The following is a 26,972-nucleotide window of genomic DNA, read 5'->3' on the forward strand; positions in this document are numbered from 1 at the left end:
TTAAATCCTGCCCCTTTGCAGCCCTCGTTTCTCGCTCTCATCTCCTTGGCCCAGGTGTCTTGCCCTCAACCCTCTCCTCCCTGCCTCCCCCCACCCCGGTGTCCCACGCCTCGTCCCCGTCCCTGCCCCTCAGAGCTTTAATCCCTGCTGCTACTGTGCCGCCTTATCTGCTCCCAGCAGCTTTCGCTGCTGCAAAGCCCTCTCCCCCTCCTTCTCGGGATCTTCTTCCCCCCTCCTTCACCGGTTCTCTCTTCTCTCTGACCAGCACCCCCTGGCCTGTCTCTGCCTCTCAGGCCCCCCATAATGACTCCTGGCTGACACTAGATCTGCACCCCAGTGTCCTTTGCTCTCTCTCCAGCCTCAGCCCCGAGGTTGCAGCTGCCCACCAGCCCCACACTGATCTCCTTCCGCCTCAACCCTCCCCCGCAGGCCCCACAGACTTGGTCAGTTTCTGACCAGCCAAGATTTTCCATCTTTCTTCCTTCCCTGCCCCCTCCATCTCCTGGCCCCCTCCCCCGGTTCCTCCAGCAGCCCCTCAATCTTGGACATGGTCCCCTTCAATCCCAGTAACCCACTGCCCCGGATTGGGTTGTTGGTGCCCACCACAGGAGAGGGCTCAGGGCTGGGCAGGGCTGGGCTGGTCCTTGGACAGGGTAGGGTGTGCAGAGTGCTGGCGGGCAGTGGGGGCAGGGCCCGGCAGCGGGACGCTAACCCTCTTCAGTTGCCTCAGATCACGTCCGGGCCTCCCCACCCCCTTCGCTGGAACTCTCATTAACCGCTTCTCCTGCCTCGTCCGCAGCATAAATAACCCAGATAAATCAGCCGCCGTCCGCCCCCCGCCCCTCGGCCCCCGCACAGCCCGTTTGTCACCGCTGCTCGCTCACCAGCCAGGCCTGGCCCAGTCCCGGCCTCCGCCTCCCCCATCCGTGTCCCTTCCCACCCACGTCTGTCCCACACTGGCTCATGCCTTGGTCCGCAGCAGAGCCAGGCCTGGGACAGGTGTCTGAGCTGGGCCGGGTGGCAAGGGGTGTACTCTGTGAGCAGGGGGAGACTGGGGCCTCCCCCTAGAATGCTATCTAGGAGTTTGGGGGTCATGTCATTTAGGAGTGGGGCCACCCAGGCTGGAAGTCTAAGGCCCACAAATGGGGGGAAGGGGCAAATGCAGCTCAGCTTGGGGGTCCCTGCTGGGAGAAGAGGCAACCCCAGAGCTCGGGGTGCAGGATGGGCCTTGGAGCTTCCTTGGAGCCCCACAAGCAGGATCCTGGGAGGTCTCCAGGTCTGCCTTTTGGAGCATTTTGCCCAAAGAAAACCTCCGTGCCCCCTACCAGGTGTTCTGAGTCAGAACCCTCCTGCCCTCCCTACCTCTCTGCCCCCCATCCCCATGCCCTGCCTTGTCAGGCTGTACAGATGGCACTCTAATCTCTGCCTCTCAGTCCATCCACCATTCTCTCTCTGTAAGGAAGCCTAGTTCAGCCCCTGGGGGGTGGGTGGAGAATTGGACTGCGAACAAATCTGGGGAATGGGGACAACTGGTGGGCAGAGGATGCCTGGCTGAGGCTTCACATCCTGACCCTGCACCCCACACTCCCCCCCCACCGGCCCCTCCGGAACCTGCACCCACATTCCCACCCCCAGAGTCCTTGGCAGCCCCTCCCCCTTTGCTCACACCCAGCTTGGGTCCTGGCTAGCCACACTTGGCCCTGATGCTCACTGCAGGGGGCAGCTGGTCCCCTGGGAGTGGGTGGGGGAAGCGGGGAAGGGATGGGGGAGCTTGGGCGCAGGGCTGGGCGTGGGGGTGGGGAAGAAGCTGGGCTGGGCCCCAGGGACCAGCTGGGCAATGAGCCGGGGAAGCAGCCGGGAGGCTAAATGAGGGAGATTATCACCCAACTGCAGCCGGGCAGAGAGGGAGGCAGGCAGGGAAGCAGGGAAAGGGAGGGGAGAAAGGACAGGGGCCAGAGGGGAAAAGGGTGGAAGGGGACAGGGTGGGTGATAGAAGAGGCTGGAGGAGTGGCGGGAAAAGGCCAAGGGATGGTCTGAAAGGACATGGCGGGGGGCTCCCACTGAGCACAACCATATCCCTGGGGCCTGGGAGACTGGAGGATGAGGACTTGGGGACAATTGAAGACAGCTTGCTGTAGGGCAGCGGGGGTGGAGGGGGGGCATGCAGCTAACTGCTGCTCCACTTCCTGGTGGCCTGGAACTCCCCTCACCACCCTGCCCCTGCCCGCCCCCCAGTACCGGCTTACCACCCAACTTCATTCCTTCTAGAGGCTGAAGGCTCCCCGACATGCCCTCAGGAGAAAAGAGGGCGTGCTTCGGGCTCGTGATGGAGGCCAGTATGTTGGGGAGAAAGACCCTGTGATCTCATTGGATGGCAGGACAATTTAGTGACACACACTGAGTCCTGGGTGGCAACCAGTGCTGGGGAGAGCTTGGGGGGCAGTTCCCCGCTTTCCTGGCAGAGCCCCAGACTGAAGTAACCTTAAAAAAGCAATTAAATCACCTTTAAAAAAAAAAAAACCCAGTAAAGAAAAATCAATACCAGGAGAAAGGGGAAGAGAGAGGCTGGGGAGGATAAGGAGGTGGGGGAGGAAGTACTGGAAGGGTCTGGTAGTCTAGCAGGGAGGGGTGAGCATGGGAGGGGGCTGCCCCTGGGCAGGGGGCAGAGATGGGGACAGTCTGTCGTCGCTTGGAGGCTCTGGGTGCTAACTCAGCAGCTGCTCTCCGTGCCAGCCCCTTTCCCCTCTGGGATGCTGCCAGATGCAGCCCCTGACCCCAGGGGTCTCAGCTCCCCAGCTTGGGGGAGACGGCTTGTGGGGAAGCCCAGCCAAGGGGCCGCTGGGGAAGCTACGTTGATGAGAGGCTGGAGACAGGGTGCCCCAAAGGGCCAGGGTTGGTGGGCGGCTGCGTGTGGGTGGGCTCCGTGCTGGGGTGACCTGTGATGGACGGGGCCTGACCTGGCCTTGCAACCAAGGGTGAGCAGAGTGGTTCCCTGCTCCCCAGGGGAGCCATCCCTGGGCCCCTTTCCCAGGCCAGGCAGGGGCTGCGACCGGCAGGGCAGGCCCGCCGCAGGGGAGGGGTGGCCACTGGGCAGCGGGTGGACCTCGGGCTCTAATCCCCAGCAGCTGCTGTTTCCCTCAGATCGATTCCCTTCTCACTTTTTTTTTTCAGCTGCTGGTTCCGCGGCTCGGATCGATGGAGCCGCCTCCCCCGCCCCTCTGAGCTTCCTCTCCCTGCTGCTCATTAGCGCCCCGATTAATCAGCCCCCCCCTTTCCTCTAGGGGACGAGTACTTCCTCTCCCATGAGGGCTCTCGCTCTCACACGGCCCCCCCCCCCAGAGCACAAGCTGCTCACGGTGACCACCCCCACCCTGGGGGCACCCAGGCATCACCTCCTCTCCGCTGGCCACCAGGGGCCCCATCCCTGCCTGTGATAGTAGCCCGCATGCCTGCTTCCTCCCCGCAAGGCGGCAGCCATCCCAGGGCTCCCCTGCCCCTCTGCCAGGCCCCCCTGCATCCGTCTCCTTAGGGCTGCATTCCTTCCCATTCAAGCGCAGCACATCTCTGCTCCCTCCAGCACCCCCATTTGGGCTCTTCCTGACCTCCGTTCCACACCCTCTCGCCCACATCATACCTCCTCTGCTCCCCGGCCTGTCCACCCAACACGCTCCCCCCGACCCCCGGCCTGGCCAGGGATTTGGGGAACATTTGGGGAAGCAAAGCGGTCACAGATGTGCAAGTCAGCCAGGGTGCCCTCTGTCCCAGACACACGAGAGACTGAGTTTCGGGGGTGGAGGTGAAGTCGGGGAGAGGGCGGCCAGCATCCCAGAGGGGGCGGGGGTATGGTGGGTGTTAAGTCGGGAGCAAAGCTGTAGGAAAGCCAAGAATCTTGGTGGAGCCACCATTGTCCCCTTGTCTGTCTCACCTGCCCTTCTCTGCTCTGCCCTCCCCTCCCCTCCCTCATTCAAACAAGTGGCTCTCCCAAGGAGTTTCTGGAAGCCGCCGTGAGTCGGGTAGTGGGGTCAGGCGGCGGCTGGGTGGCTGCAGTCAGGAGTCAGGGAGGCCAGGAGGTCGGGGATGGAGTCGGCTGACCCCTCCTGGGGTGCGGTCCAGAAAAGTGGCAGAATGAGCGAAGGACTCCGGGTGCAACCCTCCTCTCCGGGTGGCCTGGGAGTGGGGCCATGCGGGGACCCCACGAATGGCTAGGGTGTAGCAAGAGTTTGGGGCTATCCCGACGAGGTCTAAGGCAGTAGGGACGGGCGATCCCTGTCCCGGGCTGGGGGCCGCCCCCTCCCCTGGCCTGGCTCCTGCCGCCCGTGCCGCCGGTGAAACGCTGTTGACATGTCCTGAATTATTAAGCACGGGGTGGGCTCCGGAGCACATGCTGAGCGGAGCGGCTGGGGCTGCGCGGCGTGGCGGAGCAGCGCTCGCTCCCTCGCTCGCTCGCTCGCTCGCTCGCTCGCTCGCAGGGACACACGCAGGGGCTGACAGCTGTGCCGGTGCTGATAAGGGAAGCCACAAGGAGACGATCGAGGAGAGAGACAAGCGGCGGCAGAGGCGGCGGCGGCAGCGCCAGGGCTGCGGAGCTGCCGGGAGTGGGAGTGACTCCCCCACCTCAGGCCCCCACCCTGTCCCCGTCCTCTTACCGTTTGCCCTGAGTTTAGAAGAGCAGCCGCTGCCCCCGCCGCCACTCCGGAGGGCACCGGGAGCTGCTGGCCAGAGAGGGACAGGGGCAGGGAGGCTCCGGCCAGTCCCAGCAGCTGGGCACAGATGCCGATCGAGATTGTGTGCAAAATCAAATTTGCAGAGGAGGATGCGAAACCCAAGGAGAAGGAGGCAGGGGATGAGCAGAGCCTCCTGGGGGCCGCGCGGGGGGCCACAGCCCCCCGGGATCTGGCCACCTTTGCCAGCACCAGCACTCTGCACGGGCTGGGCCGGGCCTGTGGCCCAGGCCCCCATGGACTGCGCAGAACCCTGTGGGCACTGGCCCTACTCACCTCGCTGGCTGCCTTCCTGTACCAGGCGGCTGGCCTGGCCCGGGGCTACCTGACCCGGCCTCACCTGGTGGTAATGGACCCGGCTGCCCCAGCCCCAGTGGCGGGCTTCCCAGCCGTCACCCTCTGCAACATCAACCGTTTCCGGCATTCGGCACTCAGCGACGCCGACATCTTCCACCTGGCCAATCTGACCGGGCTGCCCCCCAAAGACCGGGACGGGCACCGTGCCGCTGGCCTGCGCTACCCGGAGCCCGACATGGTAGACATCTTCAACCGCACTGGCCACCAGCTCGCCGACATGCTCAAGAGCTGCAACTTCAGCGGGCACCACTGCTCCGCCAGCAACTTCTCCGTGGTGAGTCCTGCCAGTCGGCCCTCCCAGCCTGGGGTGGCCAGAGGCTGGCGGTGGGGGAGGGAGTGGTGCGCAGGGCATCCTCACCAGGGCTTCCCCTCCTGCCGCCGCCAGAGGCTGGCCTCGTGTCGCCCCCAAGCCCGGTGCTGCCCTCAGGCCCCCCAGCATGGAGCGGTGGACGCTCGTGGGGGCTTACCCTCCTGCTGCTGCCACTCTTCTTCGGGCTCTGCCGCCGCTGCAGTGCCTAGGTCTGGGGGCCGGGGGTCCTGGAGTGGACCCGGGGGCCCAGAAGCTGGTCGGCTTGCAGGGAAGGGACGCACCATGCCACAGACAGACCAAGTGACCCCCGCTTTCCTCTTGCTCTCCTTTTCTTCTGTGGCCACTGGATTCTTCTCCCCACCCAACAGGGGCGATGGGGAGAGGGTGTTCTGGGGGCTCCAGCAAAGGAGGGACTCAGGGCTGCCTCTGGGGGAGCTGGCCCGGCCGGCAGGCTGGATAGAGCCGATCTTCGCATACACTGGGCGCCAGTGTCTCTTATCTGTCTCTGTGTCTCTCGCACACACCCCCTTTCACTGATTCCCTCACACATCCCTCTTTCATGCTGCCCCTCCAGCTTCTCCCGCTTTCCAGGCCCTCCCTCTGTTTCTTGGTTCTTGCTGCTCCCTTGCCCAGCTCTGGCTCTTACACTGAGGATCACTCATTCACTCTTATGTGCATGGCTCACCCTCAGTGCTGCCCAGCGTACACACACACACACACACACCCCTACTGCATGGGGACATAGTTTCCTGCACACTCTCTCACACACACTCAGTGCCCCTGTCACTACACTCACATGCACACCTGCACACCCACGCACCTGGAGAGCTGCTCATGCCCGTGCCACGTCCCAGCTCTTACTAAGCTGCTGAGGACAGGGTCACACCGTGGATGCCGTCCCCCCTTGTGACACCCCCATCTACCTCAGCCCCTGCTCCCTGTCTCTCCCATATGTGCGAATACACACACACACTCTCACGAGGAGTGGAGTGGAGTGCAGTGTCGGCTTGGGCTACCCTCCCATGCACACCTCCCACAATCGGGTGTGTGAGGCGTGTGTGGGGGGTGTGTCTTGTATGCTGTCTATCTGTCTGTCTGTCGGTGCTCTGTTCACCCACAGTCACAGGCTGTCTATTATTCCTGGTGCTTGAGTTGCTGTCCCCAGTCCACAGTTTACCCCCGGCATTGTGTATGTGTGGTGTGTGGGGTGTGTGTTTTCATTCTTGGGACCACCGCCCAGCGCATGTGCAAATCCATGGCATCGACGTGGTGCCCATCCAGCCCAGCCTCCAGCGCCAGCCCCAGATGGGGACCTTTTCCTTCTCATGGCCCGGTGCCCGCACCCAGGCTCTCATTCACTCACTGCCTCAGTAGCACCAGGAAACGTGCTCCACCCGTGTTCCTGCCCCCACCACGCCTGCAGCCTCGGGGTCCTACTGCCATTGGATGGCGGGAGTTGCGTAGAAATGGAGGAAGGGATGAGAAGGAGGATCGTGCTGGGAGAGGAACTGGGGCGGGGGGGGGGGGGCGGGGATGGCGCTGGCCTGTTGTCCAGCTGCATGCCCCTTCTTCCAGGAAAAAATCACCGCTCTCGAAGCGATTGTCCCTAAGGAGCAGTGTGTGAATGTGGCCTTTCGGGTCAGTGGGGCTCCTCTGTGAGACATCGTCACCCCTGAGTTTTGGGGGTGGGGACAGAGCCCGTGTCAGCAGGTGCTGTTGGGGCAGAAATCAATGGGGGCTTTGTGTCCCTGAGTGGGAGTTTGTGTCCCAGGCCCCGGTGGGGGGTGGAAGGGCAAGGGGAAGAGTAATGAAGCCTCGGGGGGAGGGGAGAGGAGGAAGAGATGGAGGGGCAAGGAAGCAAGGTGAGGGAGGCAGGGGGTAGCTGCCTGGCCTCCAGGAAAGGAGGAGGTGCCTGGAGGATATGGGAACAGGGAGCCCCCTGATTAAAGCTGGCGAGTCCCTCTTAATCTGGGGATGGCCAGGCAGAGGTGAGGGTGGATATCCCACAGGCCCTTTCGTACCCTGAGGATGGAGAGAAAAGGACAGAAGTTTGTGGGTCTCTGCTCTGGGGCTGCAGCGGGACAATGGAGGGCAGAGGAGCAAAGCAAGCACTGGGGGCCAGGAATTCCCCTTGGACCCACCTGTCCCCTGGGGAATTCCGGTGCCCCCCCACTCAGCCTAGTCCCCATACCCTTCTGCCCAAACCCCAACCCCCATCTGCTGAGTGTAACGCTCCCTTGGACCTGGCATTCTAAGGCTGAGTCTGCTGCCAGTTTACAAGGGTCTGGGATTACGGTTGGGATGGGATGATCCATGGTAACGGGGAAGATGGGGGTGTATGGTGTGGGCAAGACTGGAGAAGGGGTATGGAGACAAAGACATCAGGGGTCTCTGATGAGGACATGAGGTCCACAATAGACTCCGTGGTGAGAATATGGAGCCCATGATGGGGATTTGGGATCTATGGAGGGGTGATGGGTGCAGGAATCAGTGGTGGGTACCTGCCAGGGCACGTGTGCTGAGATGGTCAGTGACAACGACGCGCTTTGGGGAAGGTATGTGTTTTCTGTTGCTTTCCCCATTTCCTCCTTCCCACTCCCCACTCTGCTGTGACCTTTCTTCCGGAATCCAAGTTAATAAATGTCACATTTTCCAGCCTATTTTTACTCCGGGTAATGTGCCCTCCCCCAGTCCCCTCAGCTGCTGCTCTTGCTTCTGTCACCACTGCAGTCGCTCTCACCGCCATGCTCCCTAATATCCCCTCACCGGTTCCCAATCAGTCACTCAATCAACACGGAGTTCTGAGCACCTACTACATGCCAGGCTCGCTGCCAGGTGCTGTGGTGCAGAACAAAGAAGGGGAGCCTTGGTCCCCAGTCCCTGTCCTCAAGCAGCTTCCAGTCTTGTGGTGGAGCTGGGATGGGGACGCTTAAAAAGCTTAACCAATGGAAGAGTTAACCAGCCATGCAAGCAGTGTCAGGAGGAGCCGGGATTAATTGCCAAACGAGGTACGTGGATAGTAAGAGCCTGGGTTCAGAGAGAGAGGCCATTCTGGGCTGAAGAGGGCTGGGAAGGCTTAACGGATGAAGCAGGCTGGGCGAGGTTTGGAGAGGAGGGGAGGGGAGAGAGGCGAGAGGAGTGAGGCTCCCACCTCTCCACCCATATGCCCCTCCACCCAGCTCACCCCATCTCTTCTCTCTCCCGCCCCCTCCTCACCCAGTCTCATACCAACCCACTCCCACCTCCACCTCCTCCTTCCACCACCACTTATATGTTCTCTCTCTTCCTCCTCAGTTCCTACCACCATCCGCTCCCCTGCCCCAGCGCGCCAAGCCCCATCTATACTTCCCCCCCTGCGGCTGCTCTCAGCCTGCCCACTTACTAGAAGGCAGAAATCACTCTTCCTAGGCTTCGTTTCTTCAGCTGTAAAATGCGGCTCTAAATTCCAGTGTCTCCTCTCAGCTGGGGACTGTACGGTGGAGCGGTCAAGTGTGTGGGTTCTGGAGCCAGACCGTCTGGATTCAAACCTTGGCTGTGTGGCCTTGGAGAAGTTAGCTTCCGTGAGCCTCAGTTTCTGTCTTCGTGATATAGAATATTAGAACCTAAAACAATTCGGGTGGTTGTGAGGATGAAAAGAGATGGCTGTAAAGGGCGTAGCACACTGCCTGCCACACATGTGCACTCAGAGTGTCAGCTGTTAGAAATGCCACCACCCCAGCTCCTGGCTCTCTTTAACCTGACTGTTCTCAGCACCACCTGCTGTTTTCCAACCTATGTGCTGGCATCTTCGCTAGTCTCCATCACCTAGCCTTCCTCCTCTCTTGACCCTCAAGCCTCCGCCCCCAACCCTATTATAGCATCCCCATGCTTCCCAACCCTCCCCAGGACTCAGGCGTGCGTGTGCATGTGTAGTAGTGCATACACTTGAGATCCGTGCTGTCCCGCAGAACACTCTGTGATGACGGAAATGTCCGGCATCTGCGCTGTCCAGCGTGGTCGTCACTAGCCACACCGGCCAGTGAGCATCTGCAGTGTGCTTAGTGTGACAGAGAGAATGAATGTTCTATTCAAACAGCCGAGCGTGGCCAGTGGCTGCCATATCAGACACTGCTGCTCTAGGTGGTCCTGGGGACGTGGTTCAGGCTGCCAGGTTGGGCAGGGCTAGGCTTTCCAACTGGCATCAAAGGATATAAAGTGATGGTGGTGGGCTGTGATCAGAAGTCCGGCCATCTACTCTCCGGGCTGAGGTCCCAGATTGAGCTGAGGATGGGGCCTGTGTCTGGGGACATCGAGGTGTCTGGAAACACCACGTGAACAGATATACCTTTCTTCCCAGGTGCAGGACGTGACCTTGGTCTTTTCCATTCTATTGTCTGGAAAATGGAGGCATGGGGAAGGTAGAGGATCCATGAGGAGGCGGGGGGAGGGCCAGCCCCTCTCTGTGGGGTCCTCCGGGGTCCAGGCGGCCCCTGGAGGGGCAGGTGACCAGAGACCTGTGGGCGCTTCCCTGTTTCTATCCCCTCTCGGGCTCTCAGCCTTCCCTCCCCGCCTCCCAACCCTCCTTCCCCACACGCTGGTGACTGCCGAGACTATTAATCACTCGCCCTGTTCTCTTCCTCTCTACTAATCAGGCACAATTAGACAAGGCCTCTTCCAGCTGGGCAGTCCTCCTCCCTGCCCTCTTCCCTCCTCTCCCCGCCCCACCCCAGCTCAGTCAGGACGGCTCTGAGGCAGAGGGAGCTGCGTGCCAGCCCTCCACCACTCTCTGGCTCCCCCAGCCCACAATCCCAGGCTCCTCCGCCATCCCCTGCCTTCTATACAAGCTTCCTCCTGAGCCCGCCCCTTCCCTGGTGTGGTCAGGCCGGTACTGACAGTCTCTGCACCCACTCCTTGATTGTGGGAGGGGCTACTCCACAAACATCCCAACTCCATGCCTTCGCCACTGGCTCCGAGGGCCTGAGGGCTGCCCCTTGCCCCCGTGACTCAGGAAGGGAGAGGATTCCCACTGAGGCCTCTCATCTACCGGATGAGCTTACCTCTGACGCTCATTCCCAGCCCAGCCCTCCGTGCCCTCCGGCCCCACCTTCTCCTGAGGCGTGAACCTTGAGAACATTTAGTTCAACATCCAGTTCAGGGATGGTCCTGCCTTCGGGAGCCAGGCAGATCAGGTCAGAGAAGGCATCAGTAGGGAAGGGTGGGGTATGAGGAGAAGTGAAGGTCACTTACCCTTGAAGGGAGCAGCTGTTTCTCAGCCCCAGCTAACTGTTGCCCTGTGGTCAGGGATGCCCGGTGTTAGGGGGCCTTCCAATTTGTCCAGAGAAGCCCCGAGTCTTGATTATTTTAATTAAAAATTTCCTGAGTAAAAAAAATATTCAGAGGGCTATCTACAACTCCGACTGCAGGACCCAGCGTGCATGCCCTCGCCACCGCCTGCCCCACTGCTGGCTGCTGCCCCTCAGGCCCTCCTGGAGGGGGCGCTCTCAGCCTGGCTGCCTCCCATTGGCCGGTGGAGTTGCTGGAGGGGGATTTGAGCCCAGCAACCAGCGGCAGGGACTGTTACTGTTACCCAGGGCTGGGCTGCAAGGGCAACGGGGAGTGCCAGGAGGGACGTGCCCCGCCTGGCCCCCCGCTCTGCAGCCCTGTGGCCTCTTCATTAATCAGGAATCAGCCCCGAGCTGGGCTCATTATCAGCTCAGCTTCTTGTGGCACTGCCGGAAGATGCTGATTAGCATTTGAAGAAATGGCCCCCGCGTTTCCCTCCTGTCCTCCCTCTTTCTACCCGTGCTCCTTCCTGGACCCCCACCCCAGCCCTTCTGCTTCTCGGGAGGAATCTGCTTCCTCTCGCGGCTGGTGGCAGGGCTGTCTCTGCCAAGCCCAGGCCAGGGACAGAAAGGACCAGGACCAGGGGGCAGGGAGGCAGGAGCACCCCAAGGAGCAGCAGGAGTGCAGAGCTTCGGGGCTACTCAGGCTGAGGTCACTGGGCGGAGGAGGGGGAGTGAATGCGGGGTGGAGACTCAGGGTGCTGGGGAGAGATGGACAGCCTCCCTGGAGGAGGGGATGAGAGGGCAGCCTCAGGCTGTGAGTGTTATCAGTGTTCCCCTGTCCTTCTCCCGGCAATGCCACCTCCTTGGAGCAGCTGGGCAGACGGGGTGGTGACAGCCAGAACCGTGGACAGGAGGCCTGAGGCTTTTGGGTTTTTGTTTTTTTGTAAATCCTGGTGGAGGCTTAGGGTCTTGGAGCCATCCCACATGAATGGGGGTGGGAAGGCAGGAGGAGGACAGAGACCCCATGGGTGGAGATAAGAGGCTTCAGAGTGCTGTGTGTTTTCCAGAAGAGGGAGGGGGTATCTGCAATTCTTCCCCGGCTCTCAGGCCCCGAGGCCGGGGCTGGCAGCGCTGAAAATCCACCTCCCCCCCGCAAATGTTCACCATGCCCTTGGGACACCCATTTTGAGTCAGAGGGGGAACAGTTCCAGAAAGACAGGCATAGGCAGCAGCAAGAGAGTTCAGAGAGGAGCCACGGGATGATTAAGGGGAAATGGAGGATTGATTTAGGAGGAAAGATTAAAGGAGCTAAATCCATGGCGCTTGGCTCAGCGGTGACTAAGCGTGGACAGGATAATAGCTTACAAATGTGTGAAAGGTGTAAATACCAAACGGGGGGAGGGGAGGCGGCTCGGCGGGCCAGGAGAGCGGGGCTGGGGAGCTGAGGAGGCCCCCGGAAGGGCTGGGGGCCCTTGGGCGACTGCCCGGTAGGGCTGGCTCCTCTCCAGTAGGGGTGCGGGGGGAGCAAACGGGGTGTCGGGGAGCCCCGGGTTCCAAGCAGGGGTTCCATTTCGGGGCCGCAGCTTCGCCGGCCTGTGCTGACCTCTACGTCCCACTCCCGCCCCGCTGAGGATCTGAGGCCGCGGGTTCAAATCCCATCCGAGTCCTTCTGCGCCCCTCGGCACTGGGCCTTTCCCTCTGCATCCACCCGCTGGGGCCGGAGCCTCCGCCCCGCCGTGCCGGCTCGCGCCCCTCGCTCCTCCCCGGCCGCGGAGGGCGGCGGGAGGCGGTGTCTCCCTCCGCGGTGGAAGCCTTTGGCGCGGCTGTGTGCGGAGGTCACTTTGCCGAGGAGCCGGGAGCCGGGGGAATGCAAATGAGGCAAACCCAGGGAGGAGAGCGGAGGAGCCCAGAGGAGACGGGAGGGAGGGCGCTCGGGCGCCGTGATGGATGCCTGCCCCGCGGGAGGGAGGAGGGGGGCAGCGAGGAGCACGAGGCGGTGGGTGCAGCCTTCTGGGTGCGGCTGGGCCCAGCCTGGAGGCTTGGGTGCACCCGCGGGGTGGGGGCGATGGCGCACCCACCCACCGCCGCCACCTCCTCCACCTCCTCGGTCTCGGTTCCTGAACTCCCGCCAGGACACGGATGCGATCCACTGTGTAAGCAAGCTCTTAACGAATAACTTTGCATCGAGGGCTGGAACATCAGGGAAGGACTTCGTTACAAATTAAAAATATTCCCGTCTGCAAAACTGACTTTCTAGGGTTTAAGGCTTATGCGGTCGCTACCTGGGAACAGGTTTGGCTGTTTACCTGCATCCTGGAGGCCCCGCTCTCTCCTCTCCAGTGGAGACGCGGCGCTGCCTGAGTTCACCGTGTTCTTCCACGGTCCCAAGCGCTCCGGGCTCCCAGCTCCAGCTCGGCCTCAGCCTGGAGTCATACGGCCTTGACTCTCTCCTACTTCACTACTGCCCACACATTTATATTTGCTCAAACATCGTGCCCATTTCCTCCTAGACTCACAAGCACTTCTACCTTGGAGAAGAAGTCGCCTTGAAAAGCACCTGGGTGGCTGTGGGCTGGGGGGATGCTGCGTTGACCCTGTGGGGGAGGGCAGGCGCACTAGGGGCGGGGGGTGGGGTAGCGTGGGGGGCTATTCTCCCTGTGTCTGACTGTGGTGTGATCAGATGCCTTTCCTGGGTGGATGAGTGCACTTGCTCCGGGAAGCTTTACTCTCCAACCCAAGTCGAATTCCTGTTCCACTCTCAAGGGACTTGGATTGGTCTCCCTATCATACCACCTATCCCAGCTAGTAATGATTTGCCTATGCCTGGGATTGTTGGTTTTGTGTGCTTTGTTCACCACTGCTGTACACCTGGCTCCCAGGCTAGGTGCTCAATAAACACTTTTGGAATGAATGAATGCCTCTGGGGCCAGACAGCCAACTCCCTCAGGGCAGAGACCAGTGATTTTGTTCTCCGAATCGTCCCCAGCAGCAAGCATAGTACCTGGCATATTGTACAGGCTCAAGGAACAGTGTTGGACAAGTAAGTGTTATGTGAACACCCACCATTTCTTTTTTTTTTTTTTAAATAAATTTATTCATTTATTTATTTATTTTTGGCTGCGTCCGGTCTTCGTTGCTGCGCGCGGGCTTCCTCTAGTTGCGGAGAGCGGGGGCTACTCTTTGTTGCGGTGTACGGGCCTCTCAATGCAGTGGCTTCTCTTGTTGTGGAGCATGGGCTCTAGGCGTGCAGGCTCAGTAGTTGTGGCACACAGTCTCAGTAGCTGTGGTACACGGGCTTAGTTGCTCAGCGGCATGTGGGATCTTCCTGGACCAGGGCTCGAACCCGTGTCCCCTGCACTGGCAGGCGGATTCCCAACCACTGCGCCACCAGGGAAGTCCCCACCCACCATTTCTTGAGCACCTACTATTCACTGGGGCTGTGCCAGGTATGTATCAGCACACAGTGGCTGTGAGCGCAGAGTCCAGTGCCAGATCACCTGGTCCCCTCCTCTGCCACGTCATGTGACTCTGGCCAGCTCCTTACCCTCTCTGGACTTCCATTGTCTTGTCTGTAAAATGGAGATGTTTAGAAACCTCCAGTAGAGGGTTTTTGTGAGAATTAAGGAGTTAATTTATATAAAAGGCTTAGGACTTTGCTTGCCACAGAGTAAGCACTGAATAAATGTTAACTGTGGCTATTTTTTGTGTACATTATCTCTTTCCTCATAACACCTCCGACGATGCCTATTATTATTCCTATTTTACAGATGAAAAATGGAGGGTCAGAGAGGTTAAATGACTGAACCCGAATCCCACAGACAGTAAGGGCAGGGCTGCAGGCCTGTATCCTCCTCTGATAGGAGAGCCAGATCTCAAATCCTGGGGGGATTGCTCTGACAGAATTCCATCCTCTCCCACAATTGCTGAGAGAGCTTTTACCAAGGTGCATGATGCCATGTGAGAATGGGCCCAGTGGGGAGCCAAGATCAAATGGCTGCACCATCTTGGCAAGAAGATTCCCTAAATGGGCTCCCCTGCTTTCTTGGGCACCTTGCATGCATCAGTATGGACTTATCTCTGATCCTCACTACTAACCTTAGGAGGAGGATTTACCATTCCCCCTTTTACTGATAAGTAAACTGAGGCTCAGAGAGGTTAAATCGCCACCCAAGGTTGTTTGTCCAAGGCTGGTGGCAGAGCCAGGATTTGAACCCTATTCTGTCAGGCTCCAAAATGTGCACCCGTTTTTCCATGTTATGAAGTTTAGGTGGATCCTTTTCCAGCACCATATTCAATGGTCGATCTCTGCCCCAGGTTGGACCTTACTGGTCTCCACAACACTCTTGTTACTAATATTGAGGGCTCATGTGTATAATTTTACCTGGCAAATGCCTTTCACCTACTTCATTTCTTTTGAGACTTATAACCAACCTGTGAAATAAGTCGAGCAGGAATTTCTATCCCCACTTGACGGATGAGGAAACTGAGGACCAAAGAAGTCAAAAAAATCACTTTACTAACCAAGGTTACACAGCTGTCACTGGTGGAGCCAGAGCTGGCATCAGGGTCTACTGACCCCCAGGGGGGTGATGGAGGTTAGTGGAGAATGCTGGGGCCCAGTGGGGGGCGGGGGACTGGGTTCTAGTTCTGAATGTGCCTTCTTTGTTCTGTATGCCCTTGGATATGTCCCTTGCCATCTCTAGGCTTCTGATTTGGCCTTTGTACAATGAGGGTTTGGACTGAGTTACCTCCCAGTTCTGACCAGCTCAGACACCCCAGGCATTCTGAGTTGGTTCTACCTTCCCTGGCGAGGACAGAGGAGAAGAAGGCTTTGAACCTGGATGCTTGGGCCACCCCTGAGTGAAGCTGGGGCCCGAGAGCCATCTGACTTGGGATGCTAGCCACAATCCAGGGCAGATGAAGATGTACCCGCTTCCATTGGCCCACTCTGGACCCCAGGGCACTGCAGGATTAAGAGGAGTTCGTTCCAGGGGCCTAAGTGAGAGGCATGGGGCTAGACCACATCAGGAGAGGGCTGATGGAATTTGGAGGGATAAAGCTGCCATGGAAAAGAGGGCTGGGGGGGAGGTGCCAAGGCCTTGGCAGAGGCAGGGTGCCCAGAAGGCGCTGGAGATAAAGCCCAGGCTGCAGATTAGCGCTGGGATTAGCCCAGCCTTGGCTGTTCCTGGCTGCTTCTTATCTCCTGGAGGCCCGGAGCCCTCTCCCCCACTGCTCTGAGCCCTGGCCCTGCTAATTGCCTGTTAACCCTGTGGGCTCCGTGACTGCAGGGAGGATGAGGGGGTGGGGTGGGGAGGGGTGGGTAAGAATTCGAGCCAGCCAGCCAGCCAGTCAGCCAGCCAGGGAGAGCTTTTCAAGGAAATGGGAGCTGTGGACAGATGGAACTCAAGGGACTGAGAGAGAAGCCACTGCTCAGAGGAGCAAGCTCTGGATGGATCTCTCCGACCCTGATCATTGTCTAGGGCAGACCTGGAGGGGAGGGCAGGGAGAAGGAGGGAAGGGCACCTGGGGAGGGGTTCCTGGCTTGGGGAGGTGGCTTTAGGCCCAGGGAAAAGTCAAGAGGAGGAATACGAGAGTCAGTGACTGGACACCTAGACTAGGGAATAGACAGAAAAGGAAACAGGGTAGAGATGCAGCGGGCAAAAGAACAGAGAGACTGGGGAGGCAGCCAGGCCAACGGGAGAAAGGCGAGGCCAGGGTGATGGACAGGCTGACAGAGGGCAAGGGACAGAGACCCAGGCCAGACGGATAATTGATCAGCTGCTGAGGACAGACAGGCCAGGAGGATGGAGAAAGACCTGAGAGAGAGACAGATCAGGCGACCGAGGCTAGGGAGATGGACAGACCCAGGGCAGGGTCCAGGCCAACACTAAAGGGGAGGTGGTCCTAGAGGGACAGGCAGAGGGCTGGCAGGAAGGAAGCTGGTCCAAGGGTCTGCCTGCAGCACGGACATAGACCTGTCTAGAAGCCGTCCAACCTAGGTCCGGAGGGGTTCAGCCCAGGGCCAGGGGGATGGACCTAGGAGTGAAGGCAGAGAGCAAGGGAGGGCCGAGAAGAGGGAGAGCCAGACGGAAGAAGAAGGTGGGCTCTGAGATGGGGACAGGGCCCAGAGGCTGAGGCTGGTTGGGGGGGTGGGGCGGGATCTGGAAATAGCCCCTTGGCCTGTCAGGGCACATCCTGGCCCAGGAGCTGCCCCTTTCCGTGGCTGGACTCTGGACCCTCAACTCCTGTCCACACACCCTCCTCTAGGGCCATTCGGGAGAGAGCAGTGGACAGCCAGTGGGACCCTGTGGCAGAGCCGCCGTGCCGTCTCCATGGAAGAGGTTGTGGGCTGTGCTGCTACCAGAGTTCTGCCACTTAGGAGCTGGCGGCTCCACCCGCTGCTGCCTGCCTGGCCCAGGGACCGTCTCCAGGGCAACGCTCTGCTCTGCCCCGCAGTCGGGCCTGACCCGGGCTGTGCAGGTGTCCTGGCCCTGCCAGTCTGGCCTGTCCACTCCCTGCAGAGCATTGTCCATCAGCAGACCCAGAGTCCTTCCACCCATCTCCCTTTGTCACCCCCACTCTGCACAGTCGCCTCAAGGGCAGGCGTACCAAGGTAGCCACCACCATCTGAAGCCACTGGAGCCAAAGCCTTCCCAGTTGGCTCTGCCCTGCACAGGGAGAGGCTCAGTGTCATGTAGCCTGTGTCTGTGTCTATGTGGTGGAGGTATCCAGTAGGGGGGCTGCCCCAGCCCCACCCAGGTTCAGGAGGCTACCAGACTCATTCATTCACTGAACACCTACCAGGTGTTTTATAAGCACTAACTCTGCTTTGGCATCAGGCTCAGTTCTGCTCGAATCTCTGCTGTCATTTACTTGCTGTGTGCCCTTAGCCAAGTCATTTTCCCTCTCTGAGCTTCCTCAACATGAAACGGGGGCTGCAATGCTTACCTCATGTGGTTTTCTTGGAGGCTCAAAGGAGAAAATAGATCAAAAGTACAGGACCCGGTACAAAGTGGGAATGTTTGATAATGTTCACTTTGCATTCCTTCCCTTGACCTCACTCCTCCTTCTGCAAATTGCACTGGGCTCTGGGGATACCAAGATGATGAAACGGGGCTCCCAGCCTCAGGGAGACCATGGTCCCATAGGAGAGACCATGACAGTGCCCAGCGGTCAGGGTCAGCCGCTGCACACTGGGGGGCACGAGTGAGCAGCTCACTACTGGGATCCCCCACGCAGCTCATGCCTTGTTTAGCCTCCCAACTGGAGCACACACTGAAAAATGGCTGCAGCAGCAAGAGCTGATTCCAGCATCTTCTTGGCCTAAAATAGGAAGGGGATGAGTGCTTTGAGATTTGGGGCAAATACTTACATATTCCCCCCATCTGCCTTTCCCACACCACTGAGGACACAGGGATCTTGCCTCCAGCCCCCTTCAGGGCTCTCCTCCCTCCAGTGACATGTAAAAGCACAGGTCTAGAGTCAGGCTGTCTCACTGGACTCTTGTCCCTTCGACTAGGGCCTTTCTACTCACGGTGCGGTCTGCAGACCAGCAGCTTGTTAGAAATGCAGACTCTCAGTCCTGCTCCCCAACACACGTTCACTGAATCAGAATCTGCATTTTAGCAAGATCCCCAGGTGCTTTGTGTGCACATTAAAGTTTGAGAAGCACTGATCCTGGAGACCTTGGCAAATCAGCCAACCTCTCGGAGCCTCAGTTTCCTCATCTGTAGGATGTAGGGTCATTGTGAGATTCGATTGGAAAGAGCATATTAAGCATTTAGTGCAGTGCCTGGGGCAGAGCGGATGCTCTGTGACTGTCAGTGATGCCTACTCCTGCCCCACAGATGGACACACAACAGGGAGCTGCGGCAGGGGTGATACAGACAAAGTCAAAGACTGGAACCCAGAAGCCGGCGAGGGTGCAGAAGGAGGGGGCGAGGGACAGGTGAGGAATTGAATTGAGAGGCAGCAGATATGGAGAAGAGAGTAAGGAAGGTATAGAGGAGTAGAGTGCAAGGGAAGGAGGGATGGAAGAAAAGGGGTCGAGCATTGAGACTCCAGTCTCATTTCAGCTGGATGGGGCTGAAGCAGGAGCCGGGGCTTGGGGTGGTGTAGGCTTGGGTTGGGGGAGTTGCCAGTAATGGATTGTGGGAACACCTTGAGTCTTGCATCTCAATGAGTTCCACCTCTCCCCCTAAGCTGTGTGACCTTGGGCAAGTCACATCACCTCTCTGAGCTCTGGTTTCCTCATCTGTATTAATCAGGCTAATTAAACCTACCTGATACCAGAGTGGCTGAGGAGATGAAATGGGGTGGCAGATGTTGCCATGTTTTGTAAACTGTACAGTTCTTGTTATTTGCGTGCTTTTGTTTTGGGAATCTGAGGCAGGGTGTTTGGGTGATAGAAGAACTGTCTTGAGAGGGGAGAATCAGCAGGGCGATTAGCCTAGGGGGATGGGGATGGGAGACAACCCTGCCTCACAACGAGGGCACCCCCAGGTCCCCAGTTCTTAGAACTCCTCACTCCTACTGCCCTCCACCCAGCCCTCTCCCTCACAGCCTCCCTCTGGAGCTAGGCATTTAGGAATCTTTTCCCTTACACTGCCTCATGCCTTTTCTCCCAGCTTTCACCAGAGTGAAAATGTTCCCAAGGAGAGGGGCCAGGGAGAGAGAGAGTGATTGAGTGCGCTGACCTCCTTACCCCCAGGGAAGGTGCCGCCTGTGATGGGTTTGACCTGGGGGCTGGTCTCTGTGGGGTGAGCCTGGCAGGGGGGAACTCCCGTCTGCCTCTCCCTCAACCTCCTCCCCACCCCAGCTGCTTGCAACTCCCAACGGCAGCTATGTCCCCGCCAGAGCCTCGGCTTCCATCTCCGGGGCTCTGGCGCCATCTGGTGTCCACATGGTAGGACTCTCCGCAGAGGAAAAGGGAAATTGGCAGCTTCTGCTCTGGCGGAACCGTTTATTAAAGTATCCCTTGTGCCCCGCACTGGGCCAGGTGCTGGACTCATTGCCCCTGTGCAGCATGAACTCCAGTGGGGGGAAGATGAGCAATGAACACGGAGGCAAACAGATAAGCAAGATCATCTCAGGTCTTGATGAGGACTTTGAGCAAACCAACAAATGCGTTTGATGAGGGGAGGCTGATGCTGGGAACGTGTGTGTGGTATATGAGTGTGCATCTGAAGAAGGGACACAACCTCAGGCTTAAAAGGTGAGCAGCTATCCATGCCAACTGGGGGGAGGGGAGCATTCCAGGTGAGGGAACTGCGTGAACAAAGGCCTGGGGAGGGAAGTCGCTCAGTAAGTTTGAATTTGTCTCAGAGATCTGGGAGTGGAAAGGCAGGAGACAGAGGCAAAGGTCACCTCACGTGTAGACCTTCAGGCAAGGGAAGGAATTTGGCTTTATTCTCTGGGAAATGGGAAGCCATTGGTGGACTTCAAGTTGGCAAGTGACTTGATTGCATCTCCTCAGTTTAGAATGAGCACTCTGGCTACTGTGTAGTGAATGGCTTGGAAGGAGAGGCAAAGACAGATGAAGGACACCAGTTAGGAGCCTGCCGCCATGGCCGGGGAGGGATGATGGTGAAAGGGGGACATGAGATGGAAGGAAAGTAGATGGGTTCTAAATAGATATTGCCTGGGACAGCAGCTGGATTGTATGCCTGGTGACCCCTGTCCCATATCCCAGCAACCAACCTACAGGGAGAGGGAGATTTCAGGGATTCTGACTTGAGAAACTAGGTAGATAGTGGGGCCCTTTACTCATAAGAGGAGAATGGGTCGGGGACAGGATTTGGGAAGACATCAAGAGTTCTGCTAATTTTTTAAAATCAATTTATCTATTTATTTATTTTGACCGCTTTGGGTCTTCGTTGCTGCACGCGGGCTTTCTCTAATGGCGGTGAGCGGGGGCTACTGTTCGCTGCGGTGCGCGGGCTTCTTATTGCGGTGGCTTCTCTTGTTGCGGAGCATGGTCTCCAGGCACGCGGGCTTCAGTTGTTGTGGCACACGGGCTCAGTAGTTGTGGCTCGTGGGCTCTAGAGCACAGGCTCAGTAGCTGTGGTCCATGGGCTTAGTTGCTCCACAGCATGTGGGATCTTCCCAGACCAGGGCTCGAATCTGTGTCCGCTGCATTGGCAGGAGGATTCTTAACCACTGCGCCACCAGGGAAGTCCAAGAGTTCTGCTACTGATATGTTAAGCTGGAGGTGCCTTTTAATCATCTAAGAGAGGATGTCAGTAGAAAAGATGGAGCTCAAGGGAGGCTGGGCTGTCGGTTGGTTGCTGGGATATGGGACAGGGGTGACCAGGCAGGTCTGGTGGCCCTCACAGGGGACAGGGAACCCTAAGCCTAAGGCATTGTCTTTCATCTCCCCCCCTCCACACCCCCGCCCCTCCCACTCCTGTCTCTTATCCCCAGGTCTATACTCGCTATGGGAAGTGTTATACCTTCAACGCGGATCCACAGAGCTCACTGCCCAGCAGGGTGGGGGGCATGGGCAGTGGCCTGGAGATCATGCTGGACATCCAGCAGGAGGAGTACCTGCCCATCTGGAGAGAGACAAGTACGCAGGCGGGAAAGGGACAGGGGCTCCGGCCTGGGTCCTCTGCCTGGGATGGGTTTCCAAAGGTCCCCATCTCTACCATGCAGACGAGACATCGTTTGAGGCAGGCATCCGAGTGCAAATCCACAGCCAGGAGGAGCCACCCTACATCCACCAGCTGGGCTTCGGCGTGTCCCCAGGCTTCCAGACCTTTGTGTCCTGCCAGGAACAGCGGGTGAGCACCTCCAGCTCGGTCCTGGGTCAGGCACGGGGCCGGGCCTTTGGGCTCAGAGGGGATGCTGACCAGATCTGCCCCCCAGAAGCTCGCATCCCACCAGTCCTCCCATGGACTTTACTGGGGCTGTGGGCGCCGGAGGGCCAGGTGGGACGTCTGTGCGTGACCCCGTCATGCCCCACCTCTGCAGCTGACCTATCTGCCCCAGCCCTGGGGCAACTGCCGAGCGGAGAGTGGGCTCAGGGAGCCTGAGCTTCAAGGCTACTCGGCCTACAGTGTGTCTGCCTGCCGGCTGCGCTGTGAAAAGGAGGCCGTGCTTCAGCGCTGCCACTGCCGGATGGTGCACATGCCAGGTGGGCACCCCACCCCCCTGTGTCACCCTGCCAGGCTCCAGAACCTCCAAGGGCAGAACACTGCTCATGTGCAGGGGGGCAGGTGCATGTGTATGACAACGTTTGTGCACGTCTCTGCCCACGTGAGTGTACATGGTATGTGTTCGGGATTTTATGCATGCTTTCACGTATGCATATGGGATGCACACATGCATGTTTGTGTGCCTGTTAACATGTATTTATGCGTACATGTGCTTGTGCATATCTGTACTTTTGTACTTGAGGTTGTGTGCATGTGCTTGAACATGTGCTTGCAAATGCATGTGCATATGTGTGTGTGTGCAAGCACGCATGGATTTACGTGCATATATGCATGCGTACATCTCCATGCTTCTATGCACAGACATGTATAAATTCATGTGTGCACATGTATGTGTGTGCATGCATGTGTGTGCCCACATTTGGGAATATGGGAGGGGAGAGTGCATGGAACTATAGACTCCAGGAATAATCTTCTCTCCTTTCAGGCAATGAGACCATCTGCCCGCCAAATATCTACATCGAGTGTGCTGACCACACACTGGGTCCGTGCTGCCTTCTCCCCTCCCTGCCTCTCCGTCCCCCTCCTCCTCTCCATCTCTCTGTGCACCCTGCTCCTCACTGCCTTGGCTCCCCTCCTCCTAGTCTCTTCCTGGGGTTTTTTCCCCCCGGGGGTTGAGCCTTATCCCATACCTCCAGGGGTCTGAGGACCTTTGCAGTTGTGGTGGAGGCAGCAGGGTGGGGGGTTGCAGAGAACTGGAACTGAGAGTGAAGGGCGGGGCTTCTCATCTTGGTTCAGCCAATGAGCTTGCCTCTCTGGGAAAGTGAAATGACTTCTCCCTTGGTATGAGGAAAGATGTATTGCTGGCTGTCCGTGTGGGTAAGGCAACCCCATCTGTCCATAGGTCTCGCCTGATCCACACTTCATTCATTCATTCATTTATTCACTCTACAGATGTTTACAGCCTGCACTGGTGCCAGAGGTAAAAGTGGGAACAAGAGCCCCGCTCTTGTGGCGCTTACTGCCCAGCAGGGCTGTGGGTGGGCATCACAACACAGCGTGTTAGTCCTTGTGTAGGGGAACCTCAGCGATCCTACAGGGCCCCAGCAAGGGCATGCAGCCTCACCTGGGCAGGCAGGGAGGATTCCCAGAGGAAGTGACATATGAGCTGAGACTGGAAGGGTGTGGAAGAGTCAGCCAGGTGAAAAGGGGGGACGTGTTCTAGGCAGTGGGAACAGCTCGTGCTAAAGACCTGTGGCCAGAGAGAGCGTGTGTGTCTGGAGCCCTGAAAGGTCAGTGTGGCTGGAGGTCAGAGAACAAAGGAGGGCGTGGAAAGTGTGGAGGAGGCTCTGGGAAGCCAACAATGGCTTAAGGCAAGGCAAGAATGTCTTCTGATTTTAGGAAGGGGACTCTGATTAGATGTGAGGATGGACAAGCGGGGAGGAAGACTAGGAACAGGGTGACTGGTCAGGAGAGCACTGCGGTAATCCAGATGCTGGGGCCACGGGGGCAGGTTTGAGGTGCTGGGGCAGTAGAATCACACCTTCTGTGTCCCACACACCAACTACATCCGCCAAAGGGGTGATTGAAGCGTGTTTAATGAAGGAACAGATGTAAGTGGGGATAAGGGAACCACAAGGGGTGGTGAGACTCCACAGAACTAAGGAGCCTTTCTTCCCCCCGCGCCTGAAGGGGCAAAGGGAGGGGTTGCTACTGGCACCCAGAGAGGGACCTGTGGCTGTCTGAGATGGACAGGAGCCGGGAGCCGGGACCACAAGAGGAAAGACGCAGCCTCTGCCAACCTAAGCCCTGCAGTGAGGAAGCCAGGGAAGAAATACCCTGGCATCTCTCCCCTCCTTGCCCTGTGATCCTGACGGGGTTTCCCATTGGCCAAACCCAACCCAAAGCCACAGGACAGGGAGTCTAGGTGATGCATTTGGCAGAGATCAGCATCCTGGGACAGAGCAAGGTGGGGAGAGTGGAGAGTGGATCTGAAGGGGCGAACAGAGAAAACCCAGCATACTGAGCATAATGACCCTGCCCATTTGTTCTTCTGTCCGTCCATCCATCCATCCATGTATCCACTCATCCATCCACTCATCCACAGGCATATGTGAAAACATGCATAAATCCCTTTCATCCCAGCATCCCCTCCAAGCCCCTCATGTGTCTGAGGCCTCATGTGGTTGATTAGCTCTGGTGGATGGCCCGTGCCCTCCCTCTGAGCCATGAGGACCTCTCTGTCCCTGGGGGCTGGGCAGCAGAGGGACGAGCCTATAGGAGTGTGCTGGGGGTTCTGCCTCCACCCACTTTCTTGGATGGTCTGAAGCTGGTCCAGGAAGGGACTCCCAGCCAGTCTCCTCCAGGCAGTGCCAGTGCTGGCCAGACCAGGCCCTCAGTGTGGGTGTGCCTGCCTCGGGACAGCCCCTAGGCTTCCTCCCTGCAGCTGGTGGGCCTCTGGGCCATCCCACCCCGCACAACAGCTGGCGCCTCTGTGTTGCAGATTCCCTGGGTGGGGGCTCCGAAGGCCCGTGTTTCTGCCCTACCCCCTGCAACCTGACCCGCTACGGGAAAGAAATCTCCATGGTCAGGATCCCCAACAGGGGCTCAGCCCGGTACCTGGCAAGAAAATACAACCGTAATGAGACCTACATACGGTATGTATGTGTGTGTGTGTGTGTGTGTGTGTGTGTGTGTGTGTCCTTTTCTCTGGTTAACCCCTACCCATCCTCCAAGTCACATCCTGTGTCTCCACCTCCAGGGCAGCCCTTCTTAGTCCAAACACCTTTCACCTGCACTCCCACAGCACCCTGTACATACCTCTGTCGTTGCATTTACCCACTGTTTTGTGTTTACATGTCTTTTGTATGTCTGTTTGCGTGTCTTTCTCCCCCAGCAACCTGGAGCCGTGAAATGCATGTCCAGTGAATGCTGTGCAGAGGGAGAGGAACTGGAAGGGATGGGGGAGGAGCCAGGTGGCCCACAGGAGGGGTCCCACTGAGCCTTGGGCCTGGTACCCTGCTGCCAATCTACCAATGCTGAGCATCCTCTGAGTGCCAAGCCCAGCGCTGGCTCCTATGGGGACAGAGATGATTATAACACAAAACTCATGCCCCAGTTTGTGGATGGGGCCATGTTTGAAGGTGTGGTACTGATTCTTAGGCCCCAGGAGAGATGAATGTGCATAGGGGAAGCAGGGGAGGCATGAGCTGGGCCTCTGAGCACCCCGGGTTTGGGTCCGTGAGAAGAGGAGAGAGGGGAGGCATCCCAGTTAGAGATCTGTGGGCTGATGTCAAGACCAGCCTGAGCAGCAGGGAGGCTATGTGGAAAGAAGCAGATAAAAAAGCGGTCTGGATAAGAAGGTACAGTGCAGCTGATCATGGGCAGTCTTGAAAGTCTGGAAGAGGAATTCTGGAGTAGACCGTCAAGCAATAGGGAGCCACTGAAGGTTCAAGAGAGGTATGGGGATGAGGCAAAGTGACTATTATTTGCTGCTTTAGAGAAGGCAGGGGGGGAATCTTGCCGGCCCAGGAGTTTTGTTTTATTCTCCCAGGCCCTTTGCTAGCCCTCAAAAGATGAAGCTGACAGGCATCTGGGCCTGTCTCCCCTCACAGCTTTTGGGAGCTTCTTGGCACAGGGGGGCCTCAGATCTGGATCTGCTGGGCCGGGGATGTCCCGCCAGCCGTCTCCTCAAGAAGACGGCCCCTTAGGGATACCCTGCTTCCTGTCTCTGCAGGGAGAACTTCCTGGTCCTAGATGTCTTTTTTGAAGCCCTGACATCCGAGGCCATGGAGCAGCGAGCAGCCTACGGCCTGTCAGCCCTGCTGGGTGAGCCCCGGCCCCGATTCCACGGGGGTGGACCGGACCAGCCTGCCCCCTCTGACACTGCTCTCGTGCTCCCCAGGAGACCTCGGGGGACAGATGGGCTTATTCATCGGAGCCAGTGTCCTCACGCTGCTCGAGATCCTAGACTACATCTATGAGGCAAGGGGTGGGGCCCTGGTGGGGGCCACCCAGATGGGGAGTGGCGGGTAGGAGGAGGGGCTGGGGGGAAAGCAGAGGGGCAGCGCAGGCTTCCTGGTGGAGCTGGACTGGCGGGAGGTCAAGCTCAGGGTTATTTACCAGGGTCCCCTGACTGGTGGGAAGGCCCGAGCGCGCTGAGAAGTCAGGAGAGGGGGATGGGTGAGGAGGACTGGGGCATCCTAGTGGGGGTTTGCTGGGCCAGCAAGTCCTATGAGGTGGGCCTGGTGAGGCCCGTCCTTCTCCTCTAGCGAGTTTCCTGAGCCCACTGCTACCCCCCCACCCTGAACCCCCAGGTGTCCTGGGACCGACTGAGGCGGGCGTGGCGTCGTCCCAAGACCCCCCTCCGGACCGCCACTGGGGGCATCTCCACTTTGGGGCTTCAGGAACTGAAGGAGCAGGTGAGGGTGAGCGCTGTAGCGTATGCAGCCAGCGTCCTCTCCCAGGACTGAATCCCCCCATAACTTCTGAACTAGCCTGCGGGAAGGGGTTCCTGGGCTCCCCTGAGGCCTCTGCCCCAGGGGACAGGGAAAGGCTGGCTGTGTGAGGTTTGGGGGTACCACTTGAGCTCTCCCTGTCCCACTCCCTCTTCGCCTCGCAGAGTCCCTGCCCAAGCCAGGGCCACGCTGAAGGCAGAGGCACCGGCAGCTTGCTCCCAAACCACCACCCCCCAGGAGGCCTCTTTGAAGACTTCGCTTGCTAGGATGGTGCTGCGTCCAAAAGGACCCAGGAGTCTGGGACTCCAGCCCAGATCCCCACCGTAGTCTCCCGCTCTTAGGACCGAAGGCTTGGGGGCAGCCCAAAGCTGAGGGGAAGAGGGCGGTGCTCACTGGGAGGGTGGGGACTCGGTCCCTGCTCTCACCCACCCTAGTGCCAGCTGCTTTGCACAAGGGTCCCTCTTGTCCACACCCTCCACCCCCAGGCTGGTGCCCAGGGAGGGCTGGGGACCAGGCCATGGGCCCCAGTGGAGGGGAGTGGAGGGGAGGAGAAAGGGAGGTGGAAAAAGGGGCCCACCCCAGAGGGGGTGGAACTCTCTGTACATTTGTATATATTTAGGGAGGACAGGGTGGGGGTGGGGATACAGATGTAGCAGGTGGGTGGGGCTATGAGGGTCGGTAATTTAGAGACAGCCGGGGTCCCAGCCCTA

At 58.7% G+C, this 26,972-nt stretch overlaps 1 protein-coding gene across 2 annotated transcripts; it reads left to right on the forward strand.

Moving 5' to 3' along the window:
• The first annotated feature begins 4,755 nt into the window (after window positions 1-4,755).
• ASIC4 (acid sensing ion channel subunit family member 4) lies at window positions 4,756-26,528 on the forward strand. Of its 2 annotated transcripts, XM_059927429.1 has the most exons (10): window positions 4,756-5,352; window positions 21,075-21,219; window positions 21,306-21,433; window positions 21,624-21,786; window positions 22,293-22,349; window positions 24,309-24,462; window positions 25,542-25,633; window positions 25,710-25,789; window positions 26,122-26,226; window positions 26,427-26,528. In XM_059927429.1, the coding sequence occupies exons 1-10, from the start codon at window positions 4,771-4,773 to the stop codon at window positions 26,526-26,528; spliced, it is 1,608 nt and encodes a 535-aa protein (XP_059783412.1). In that variant the 5' UTR covers window positions 4,756-4,770. The 2 variants fall into 2 exon arrangements, with proteins under 2 accessions (XP_059783412.1, XP_059783413.1); XM_059927430.1 differs by lacking the exon at window positions 22,293-22,349.
• Window positions 26,529-26,972: the final 444 nt, after the last annotated feature.

This window comes from Balaenoptera ricei, chromosome 7, assembly GCF_028023285.1.
Source record: "Balaenoptera ricei isolate mBalRic1 chromosome 7, mBalRic1.hap2, whole genome shotgun sequence".
Classification (NCBI taxonomy): Eukaryota; Metazoa; Chordata; class Mammalia; order Artiodactyla; family Balaenopteridae; genus Balaenoptera; species Balaenoptera ricei.